At 27.8% G+C, this 11536-nt stretch overlaps 1 protein-coding gene across 2 annotated transcripts; it reads left to right on the top strand.

Moving 5' to 3' along the window:
* The first annotated feature begins 7296 nt into the window (after positions 1-7296).
* Positions 7297-10996, top strand: LOC126659775 (transcription factor MYB1-like). Of its 2 annotated transcripts, XM_050353109.2 has the most exons (3): positions 7297-7688; positions 9485-10445; positions 10745-10996. In XM_050353109.2, exons 1-2 carry the CDS (start codon positions 7343-7345, stop codon positions 10435-10437), a joined length of 1299 nt encoding a protein of 432 aa, XP_050209066.1. In that variant the 5' UTR covers positions 7297-7342; the 3' UTR covers positions 10438-10445; positions 10745-10996. The 2 variants fall into 2 exon arrangements, with proteins under 2 accessions (XP_050209066.1, XP_050209065.1); XM_050353108.2 differs by lacking the exon at positions 10745-10996 and having other exon boundaries at positions 9485-10662.
* The last annotated feature ends 540 nt before the right edge of the window (positions 10997-11536 follow it).

Below are 11536 nucleotides of genomic sequence, written 5' to 3'. Positions count from 1 at the left end.
GATGGTTTAAAGATAAAATGATCCAAAATTAACAAATTTAAATATTTTCATCCAAAATAACAATCTTATTTTTTTTCTAATCTTCTTCTTCAAGTTGAAATGAAAAAAAGGCCCTTTTAATTTTCTATCCTTCATTTAGAGCAATTTCAATAACTCTGTAAAAGAGTTAAACACTTTAATTTACAATAAAATACAAATCTCATGGACTCTATATTATATATTTAGGGAAGAGAGTAAGTTTGTCTTTCTATTTTATACTTTATTATATTTATATTTTTAAGCTAATATTTTCCTAAGAAATTAAGTCCTTTTCTTTTCTAATTTTAAAAAGCAAGTTAAAAATAAAATAAGTTATTTAATTAATATATATAAAAAAAGTAAAATAAAGAGTTCCAATGTAGAGAGTTTATTGGATTAAAATAAAATAAAATTTTTTAAATTTAAAATAATTTTTATTTAAGAGAAGATGTTTCTTTATTATAAAAAGACATCACAACTCACAAGAGCTCTTAACCATTAAAAATACGTTGACTGGGTAATCATGCTCGCCTGTAGAAGACAATAATTGGCCCTTTGATCCACCAAATTTTATTAGGATGTACAAAAACAAAATAAATTTTAAAAAATGAACCAAATCGATAAATTTGGTTTGGTTTTTATTATAATATTTTAGTTATTTTAAATTTTAGATATTAAAAAAATTCAGTTGAGTTTTAGCTGAAATAATTTTATTAATGAAACAAGAAATTAATTGAACTAACTAGTTTGGCTCCATTGAATTTGAATTTTTTAAATTTATAAAAAAAATTAGATCAGGTTGATTATGAAAAAGAAAATCAATTTGGTTTCGTTCGGTTCAAAACTAATGCACACCCCCTAGACTTATATATGTGTAAAAGTGGTCCTTTTAATTTATGGTGTAGAAGAACTTGGTCCATGCACTTTAGTTGGCAAGAGAGCTTACACGTCATCTCTTTCAGTGCTTTTCTTTTTGGAAAAAATCTATTTTGGTGCTTTATATTTCTATTTTGGTTAACATTACTAACTTCGTATCTTTCTTTAGTATGATTTAATTGACAAAAAAAAAAGTTGAGAAGGATAGGATAGAGTAAAATTTGAGAGTGAAGATGAAAACCTTAGCTAGCATACTGGAGTTCTTGAATTCTTGTTAATTATATGCTTCATTATATAATCTCTAGCTTCAATGAATAAAATATTCATATTTGTAGAGCATAATTGGCTGCCATATAGGACAATTTAGGTTTGAGATTAAAAAAATTATGGACGAAATGAAATGTAAATTTAGTAACTAAAATGAAATAAAAATATTTGAACTCATAAATATTTTATCCTTTATGAACATTGTCGTCTAATTTAAGCTGTTGTAGTATAAAAATATTTGACTGTTAAGTCCGTTTAAATTTCAATTTGAGCTTTATTTAAGATAAAAAAAATACCAATAAGTCTTTATGATTAAGATCGTGAATATTTAATCCCTTATAGTATTTAAAACAAGTAGTATAAATTAGTCCTTTAAAAAAAATAATTAATTTTATTATCATACAATCATTTTAAACTTATGATTATTGTTAATTTTCAGTTTAATAGATTGCTAGCTGATTTTAATTTTTAATAAATGTTTTACCCAATAATCAATAAAATTAATTATTTTTATAAATATAGCAATACTTAGTACAATTAAATAAAAAAACTATGTTCACTAATTATAATAATTGTTTACTTAGTATAATTAAATAAAAAATTGTACTATGTATATATATATATATATATATATATATATATATATATATATATATATTATTTAATAATGTTATAAACTAGAAATAAATAAAATACTATAACAATTAACATATTATTTATAAAAAAAATTAATTTTATTGATTATGAAGAAGACCATCAATATCTAACTATAGTTTTATAAAAAAAAATTAATTTTATTATTATACAATCATTTTAAACTAATAATTATTGTTATTTTTCAATTTAATAGATTGTTAACTGATTTTTAATTTTTAATAAATGTTGTACATAATAATCAATAAAATTAATTATTTTTATTAATATAATAATACTTAGTACTATTCAATAAAAAAACTATGTTAAGTAATTATAATAATTTTGGTAATTAATATAATTAAATAACATACCATGCTAAGTAACTATAATTATTGTTTGTTTAGTGTAATTAAAAAAATTGTACTAAGTAAGTATATACATATATTATATTTAATAGTAAATAAAATATTATTATAACAATTATCATATTATTTATAAAAAAATAATTAATTGCATTGATTATGAAGAAGACCATCAATATTCTAACTATAGTTTTACTATCTTTTTTAAAGGTTAAGAAGAGCAATCAAAATTAGTATCTTCCATAAATGGTGGGACAATAGCACCTTAAGTTAAAGAGTTGTCCATTCTTGTTCCTTCCTTCAAATGAAAAAGACTCCCACAATTTCATGTCTAGGCATTTAAGTTAATGAAGATAAGATTTGCCAATACATTTTTTCTTTTTTGACAAAGAAAAATGAAAAAGAAAGGCAATGAATGAATGGTATTGTGGTACTAACCCTTTAATTTTTATGTTCTTCCCTATTAAATTCTTTAGCTAATAATAGAGCCAAAGAACCAAAAGAATTTCTAACATATGTTTTAGCATATGAGTAATGTTTCTCAATACATTAAATCAAGGCTCTATTAGAGCAAACAAAAAATTTTGATATCAACCTCAACCCACTTTTTCAAAATAATACACTAGGAAATCACAAAATTTGTTAGACAATGTAAGTTCAGGAATATTACTTTTCAACTAATTAGGCACTGAATCAAATTTGTATTATAGTATCAAGGTACTAATGTATAATTAGATCAAAATTATATAAATATTCTTAAAAAGTAATTTTGACATCCCAGTCTGTCTATTTTGCAAGCACTGATAATTATATACAAGTAGTAAATAAAAATAATATAAGATATTGAATTGTATCTTAATTTTATTAATTAGACTCTTTTTTTATTTTATTTTCTTCTTAAATATGATTTTGTAATTCCCAAATTGACGGTCCAATAAATTGAAATTATTTATAGAGTTATTTCTGTAAATTTATTATACTTATTGATAGATAAAATCACTGTGTATAAAACTAATGAAAAATAAATTAGTATATCCAATACTATGAAAAGTTGATAAATATATCATGAGTAAAAACAAAGAATATGTATGTTTGTACCAATAATATTTATTTATGTCAATTATACCCAAGGAGCAAATTAAGAAAAATTAAAGGGTCTAATTCATAAAAAAATTAACTAAATTTGGTCTCTTAACTTATTTTTATGTTAAATTAGTCTATAATTTAAAAAATAATTATAAAGATATAAGAAATTATCTATCTGATTTTATCAAAAAAAATCTATGAATTTGTAAGTTATTATGAAAAATATTATGTTCTTGTTCATAACAAGTAATTGGACATACTAAATGAATATTATTTAAATTAAGAATTATTTTTATTTAAATGATAAATAACTATAAAATAACTTTATTATTTTTATTATCAGTTTTAAAAAATAAATGTAAATATTTATACGATAAAGATATATTAATTTTATACTAACAATATACAATTTTTTATTTGAACTATGCCTTATAACTATATAATTCGGTTTATATGAAATGTGTACGGAATATGTAATATGAAAATTACAAAATTAATATTTTTGTGAATATTATTTCAAAATATCAGGCTTTTGTGAAAAAATAAAATATCTAAAAATCATAAAATAAAATTAAAATATATATTTGTAAATATTTGTATTTTTCAAAGAGTTCTATGATTAATATTTTTGTTAAATTCTTATAAAAAAACAAGCTTATATTAGAGCAGAGCACTTGGCTGTAAAGAAATTACTAATTAAACTAGACAATGTAGGTTAACAAATTGTTAACTTTTGACTTCTTTGGCTAATCAATTTTCAGTGCAAAAGTAATGCATCAATTGATGTCATTCCAAACATTGCATGTCACTGCTTAATCTTGGTCCAACTTCAATAGGAATTAAGATTTGGATTGAATAAGCATCCTTAACGGTCCCATTTATAAAATAATAAATAATTTTTACATATAAGACATTAATCATTAAACTTTTTTTTTTAATTTTACCCATATTAATAAATTGTCTTATAAATTGTGTATAAAGTAATATTCATTAATTTTTTTTTAAAAAGTGGGTAAAAAATAAAATTTATATAAATTAATACAAAAAATACGACATGGACTTTTTAATGGAGCATGTAAAAATTGAGATGATCTCTTTTTCAAATGGGACAGATAAATTTTACCTTATCTTTTAAATTTATTCAAAATCAAATGGGAAAGACATCAATAGAAATCCTACTAGCATGAACCAGACCTAACTTTGAAAGCAGTGGAGGCCCATTGTACTTGCTAAAAATTGCATTTGGGCTAAGCTTAGTTCTTATAAGGCTTGAAACATGTATTTGGGTCCATATATGTGCATTCATAGGTTTGAAATGATATTGAAGAAATTACACAAATAACTTCAAATGGATTAAAATTTCAAAAATATACTTTTTTGATATTTCATATTTTGCACCTAACAGTTTTACTTCCTATATTAGATTACTCATTATTTAGACTTAAAGCATATTATTTAGATAATTTTGTGGTTTTTTTTTCTTCAAAACATTACTTAATAATATAAAAAATGGACAATCTAAAATATTAACTAAAAAATTAAATTAACAAAATTAACTTATTATATTAATTAAAATTAAAATTATTGAATTATTAAATTTAAATTAATTTTTGTTTTCAAATCAATTCAAAACCATAAAAATGCTAAAATTATAAAATTGGTGATGGAGGAATCCAACTAAATTATTAAAAAAAAAAAAAACTCACTCCGTCCTATTTAAGAAGATAGCCAATTTGTATGTGTTACATCTAAGAAGTCCATATTGTATTTTCTATGCAATTTATATGAATTTTTCTTTTTTACCCGATAATTTCTTTCTAACATTAATGACGATTACTCGATACACTAATTACAAGTCCATTATTAATAGAGATAAACTAATAAATTATAATAATAAATACTTTTTTAATTTATGTGTAAAAGTCATGTGTCCCTTTTTAAACGAGACGAAGGAAGTAGAAGTTAAAAGAGCCGTTTGAAAAGCTCTTCTTGCAAAAGCTGATGTCAAAAAAATAAAAAAAATAAATAAATAAAGTTGTTAAACAAAAATATTTCAAATTTATAATATTAAATTTTGATTTAGAAGAAATTTTTATTCAATTAAAATATTAAATAAACACCTCAATAAAAAGAGTGTTGGCTAGTAAAATTTAGTTCAAATAGTTAAAACTCTTTAGTGAATTTATGAGATTTTAATTTCGAGTCTTAGTAAAATTAGTGGTTTAAAGCCGATTTAAAATTCAATAATTTACTATTAACTAGAGCTGGCAATCTTCTACACGACCCGTTAACACGACACAAAATTAAACGGTTCGGGTTGAGCTTATATGGGTTTGCGTCATAAACGGGTCAACCCGTTTATGACACAGTTAAATTGCGAGTTAAACGGGTTAAACCCGCCTAATCCGTCTAAGACACGTTAAGACACGTTTAAATTTATTTATTAATTATAATAATTAATTAAATTATTATATGTGACCAAATATATTCATATAATTTATATCATTTATTAATTATTGTTTGTTTTATTAAAAGTTATGGTTATTTTGGAGTTTTGTTGTTTAATTATATTCATTTAATTAAAAAATATGTTAAATGTGTCATTAATAAACGTGTTAAACAGGCTAAACATATAATCTGTTAAGACTTATTTTGATAAACGGGTTAAACAGTTCAACACGTGTTAACCCATTTAATAAACGGGTGAGGTTTGAGTTTAAGATTTTGACACGATTAGTTAAACGGGTCGGGTTTGGATTGAGAGAAATTATTTATTTTTAAAGGGTTAATTACTTAAAAACCACTCACCTTGAACTTTTTTTTCATTTATACCCTGAACTAGGAAAAATTCATTTATACCCGACGTATGTATTTATGTTTCACCTCTACCCGAAACACTAAATTAATTTCTTTTCATTTAGAAAAAAGTTTAAAATAGTTCTTCATTTTTTACCTAAACTAATTAGAGTTTAATTAGAAATAATTTTTTCTTTAAATGAAGAACTATTGTAAACTTTTTATTAAATGAAAAGAGGTTAATTTAGTGCCTCGGGGTAGTGGTGAAACATAAACACATACGTCAGAGTATAAATGAATTTTTTCCTAGGTCAGAGTATAAACGAAAAAAAAAATTAAGGTGGGTGGTTTTTAAGTAATTAAGCCATTTTTAAATGGATATACGACACGTTTATGACACGGTTATATGAATTGCCAGCCCTACTATTAACCACTAACTATAAACTACTACCTCTTTGATTTTTTTTCTTTCTTTTATTAAGAGTGTTGGACTTGGACCAATGAAATGATCAGCCCATTTTCTAGCCTGTTCCTCTATATATGGATACTTTTCCCTAAAAGGGCAAATCCGTCAAAACAATTTCAATTTCAGTAACCTTCATAAACTTTCAAAATTCCTGGGCGGTTTCTCTGGCCTACCAATAACAGAAATCCACTGTCCAATCAAATCACCCTCTAACCTCTCTTTATTTACAAACAACCCGCCAACACCAACTGTAACCGAAAGGTTAAACTCGTAAATTCCCCACCAATAATGGCCCCACTAACAACTTTTTAAGTTCCAAACCCAACCCAAGTCAACTAAAGTCAAACCAAAATTCACAAAACAAAACCCCAAACGACACCGTATTAAGGACAAGTTCGGAATTTTTAAAAAACCGCCTGGTAAAATCGGTAAGGAACAAAATTAAAAAAATCCCACACCGAAATATTGAGTAAAGGGTCAATCCAGTCTCTTAATTTATGATTCAAAATCAAATAGTTCACTTTTAGCTATTTTAATCAATCAAAGATAATACTCTCAATTGTTGGATTAGTTAATGATAACACTCTCTATTTTTAGATTAATTAAGGATAAAATTAGATTATCTCATTCTCCGAATTTGTTCATATTAATTTAAAAATAGAGAATACTGTCTTTAATTGATTAAAATATCTGAAAATGAATTATTTTATCTTAAGTCACAAATTAAAGGAGCGAATTTACCCTTTTTCCGAAACATTAGCCTCAATAAAAACCTGTTCGGTTAATGTTCATAGTGTAGCCAGTTGCAGTTAGGTACAAACTAAATTTAAAAAAAATGGAAAATCCAACAGATAACAATGAAGAACCAATGATCACTCTAACAGAAGAAGAACAAGACGATGAAAAAACTGATTCACCGGTGACCGGAGGCAGCGTAAGCGGTGGCGGAGGAGAAACGGTGGAAAACGGTGGTGGGTCTGGCGGCAGAGGGAGTAAAAAGAGTAGAGTTCGAGGACCGTGGTCGCCGGAGGAAGATGCAGTGTTGACTGATGTAGTGAGTAAATTCGGAGCAAGGAATTGGAGTTTGATAGCACGTGGCATACCGGGGCGGTCGGGAAAATCTTGTAGACTACGGTGGTGTAATCAGCTTGACCCTTGTCTTAAGAAGAAGCCCTTTACTGGTAATTTTGAGAAAGTTTTGGTCTTTTTGTGTAAAGATTGTTTTTTTGTTGGTTTCTTGTTTGTGGGTTTGATCTGAAAAACGTGGGTTTTTTGATTGTTGGTTTGTGTTTTTTTGGTTAATGTTGGATTGAGTTTTGTTTGGTAATTTAGAGGTTTGTTTTTTCTTGAAGTTTTTCGAATTGTCTATGGTAAAGTTGAGATTTTTTTGGTGATTTTGTTGGTTTTCGAAATTTCGAGTCTTGGATTTTGTAATTTGATTACTGATTGTTATAGGGGTATTTAGTTTTGGTTGATAATAGAACTTAAAAGAAAGTATTAGCTTGTTGATTGATTTCGGACTGGTTGTTCGGTATTGAGTTGTTAGATGGAGCATCTCTATATGTTTTAGTATGTGAGTTGAATGTATGCATTCAAGTGTTCTGTTTGCTTTAGTAAGTGGTGCTTTTGGTGGCTATTTAAGGTTAAAGATTAGATTCATATATTGCACACCTGATGATCATGTCATATTCAATGCTCAGTTTTTTCTTATCTTGACATGATCAAAATATTATGTAACGTGCTTGCTTCTTACATCTGGTCCCAAGCCTCTTTCTTGTCTTATAGAAAAGTTTGCCGATATTAGGCTTTATTCATTTCTTTTGATTGTCAAAAGGAACTTACAGTAAGAACAATAGATAACGTTTAAATTATTGTTGCACCGGCCGCCTTCGTCGTAGTAAAAAGTTAAAAACTTAAATTTGTTGATATATATTGTAGATGCACATATGTACTAGAGGTGTTTATTCATTTGTCATCTAAATTTTGTTGACTAGAACATGGTATTGGTATCTATAGATGCAAGTCATGGTGTAAATTAAATCCTAAGTTGTTAGTTATGGCAGGTTTGTAGTTTCCTTGCAATAGTTTTGTTTTGAAAATGAGGCGAGCTATGACTTTTACCTCGGAAAAGGCTAGCATATGCTGCAAAATGCGGGTTATACTACATCATTATGATCTGCACAAGCACCAGTTTTGTCAAATTCTTTAATGGTTTACTAAATGGAATATGTGGTCTAAAGTTACAGGTAGCACCGTTTTTACTGATACATTTATCTGCACTATTGAAGTTTCATTGTACTGGAGCATGGTGTTCGACAATGTGCTTGATCAATGATGAATCTTAGTAATTATAGTAACAAGTGTATCTAAGCATTTTGTCGTCTTTGAAGTTTGAGAAATATTGCGAAAGAAAGGTACCAATGCAGCTTTTCTTTTGGATTTAAGCTTGTGGAGTCTGTTGAGTAGGATATTATAACTTGTACGAGGAATGCAGTATGTATTTTTGAGAAAACGGATATTTAATATTTAGGACATGATCCCAAGCTCTTGGAGGAGTTCAGAATTTCTTTTTTCAACAAGAAATAAGTTGTCCAATCACAAAGTTTTAGTTAATTGTTTAAGTTGCTTTGCTGATTATTTATTTATCCATCAAAATTCCCTTCACATTTTCAGGATGAGGATACAATGTCTGAGCTATTGTGAACAATTATCACATTAATCCTCAAAAATTCTTATTTTTTCATGCAAATGATGTAGCATGTTTTCTTTATATCATGCATAAAACCCGGTGCTTGAAGTGGAACTTGGATTTTTGTGATTGTGGGAACTGGACGGCGACTAGGCTATCTGGTGTCAAATATGTTAATGATATATGGTCGAGTTTGGATGTGTATCAATGTGAATTACAATGGATTTTACTTTTTTGTGAGACTCAATAATAATCATAGGTGTGATTGATGTTTTTTGTTTTACGCAGATGAGGAGGATCGTATTATAATTTCGGCCCATAAAATCCATGGAAATAAATGGGCAGCAATTGCGAGGCTTCTGCCTGGTAGAACCGATAATGCAATCAAGAACCACTGGAATTCTACTTTACGGCGCAGACACTTGAGTCAAGGGAGGTTTAGACAAGTGCGTAGATATGCGGTAGAAGATAATAGCTACGACAAAACAAAGGCATCATCAGAAGAAACGCTATTGGTTGGTGATACCAATTCAGTTGAGCCCCCAGATGGAAGAGATGCCGCTATTGATGACCAACCTAGCCAGCAAGAGGACAAACCAGTAGAAAACAATGTTCTTCAAGTGAACACGAACACAGTTCATTATGCTGCTGAACCAATAGTGCAACCGACAATTCCTCGTCCAAAGGCACGGATTAGTGCATTTAGCGCTTATAATCCTACTAGTGGGTCGAAAGTTGGATTTCCAAAAACAATTCCAACTCAGATTCCTCTAGTCCAACCTTCAAAAACCGACTTGGGAGTCTGCAATTTCTTTGAAGATGTTCGCGGCGATCCCATTGTTCCGTTGCAATGCGGGCATGGTTGTTGCGAGATGCCAAGCGAGAATTGTTCTCAAAGCTCACTGTTGGGTCCTGAATTTGTTGATTATGAGGAGCTTCCTTCTTTCTCAAGTCAAGAATTAATTTCAATCGCTACAGATTTGAACAATATCGCATGGATAAAGAGTGGCCTCGAGAATAACAATAATGGAATACCGGGCAATGCCACTGCTAGCTATGTAATGCCTCAAGGGGCGGCTGTCGGGTCACAAATCGGAATAACAGAACAGAGTTCGAGAAATGGTCCTATATCAAATAATGAGGGAAGGAACAACTTGATGGGCATGAGAACCGATACTTACTCGACGCAGATGCCTGCACGGCCTTTTGCTTTACGCACTCAAGTCGAGAGCTTGAGCTAAACTTAGAGGTGCTCAGTTTTACAGCATTTAATTTCTGGAAAATAGTATAGAATCAAATTTTTATGGTGTCACCGTTATTTTTTTGATAATAGAAGTTTAAGAAATATTCTGAAACCGGGCTTGTTCTGCGGTGAAGAGATCATCATGCCATTTTGTTAAATAGTTAGCTTCCGAAGAATGTATTCAGAATCGATTCCGCTAAAGAATGAAATTTGTTTATATCAATTCTACTGATTTTTTTTTCTGTTTGTTGCAGTTTAACTCATTTTAACATCAAAGATGCTAACTTAGTACTTTGTTATCTTAGGTCAAGATCTTTATAAATCTAGGCAAGTTTTTCAAAGTTTACACATGAAATTTTTCAGAAATGGGCTCTGGGATCTCTCAAGAACATGTAAAGACCTTTCTATGCATATGGCATAAATCTTGTTTCAAATCATTGTTTGAAAATCGAACCGGTGGCTGAACAAGTATGGACTGGTTAAATAGTTTAATTGATTCAATTCAACCACGGAATCAATTAAAATAAAGATATTTATAAAACATATTTAAAGCTTAATTACAGTCCATAAAATTCAAATTAGTAAAGGAATTGAAAAGAAAAATGTATATTTGCTCCATGCATCTGTTTTTTTTGGCATTGAATCTCTCAACTTTTATTTATTAACATCGAGTCTCTATATTTTTAATTTTGTAAATATTATCTCTCTATTACGGAAATAATGTGCACTTCACAAATTGTTGATGTGGCTGTGATAGGATTTTTTAATTCGTTATTTTTAATTTTGTTAAAATTTGGTCTCTGTATTTTTATTTATTTGATATTAAGTTGCTACATTATTTATTTCTTGATTTGAATTGACACCCTTAATTTTTTTTTTGACGAGGGATCAACTATGCACTACATTAAAAATGTAAGAACTCAATGTTTACATATATATATAACTGCGTGAATCTAATATCAAAAACAGTTGAAGTGCAAAGATCTATATATGTATTAAGCCAATTGAATTAAAATTTAATTAAAAATCATATTCAAACTCGATAATAAAAAAGTACGGATTTATACAGTTTAACTTGTTTGTAGTTTTTTTTTTAA

The sequence above is a fragment of the Mercurialis annua genome, linkage group LG8, assembly GCF_937616625.2.
Source record: "Mercurialis annua linkage group LG8, ddMerAnnu1.2, whole genome shotgun sequence".
NCBI classification, from domain to species: domain Eukaryota; kingdom Viridiplantae; phylum Streptophyta; class Magnoliopsida; order Malpighiales; family Euphorbiaceae; genus Mercurialis; species Mercurialis annua.
Note: the sequence above shows the minus strand (reverse complement) of the source record. Positions and strands in the feature narration are given on the sequence as shown.

What these genes read in the sequence shown, in the direction of transcription:
- LOC126659775 (XM_050353109.2), top strand. Translation starts at nt 7,343, where the DNA reads ATGGAAAATCCAACAGATAACAATGAAGAACCAATGATCACTCTAACA. An exon ending in TAAGAAGAAGCCCTTTACTG is followed by an intron (nt 7,689 to 9,484) that starts GTAATTTTGAGA and finishes TGTTTTACGCAG; the next exon opens with ATGAGGAGGATCGTATTATA.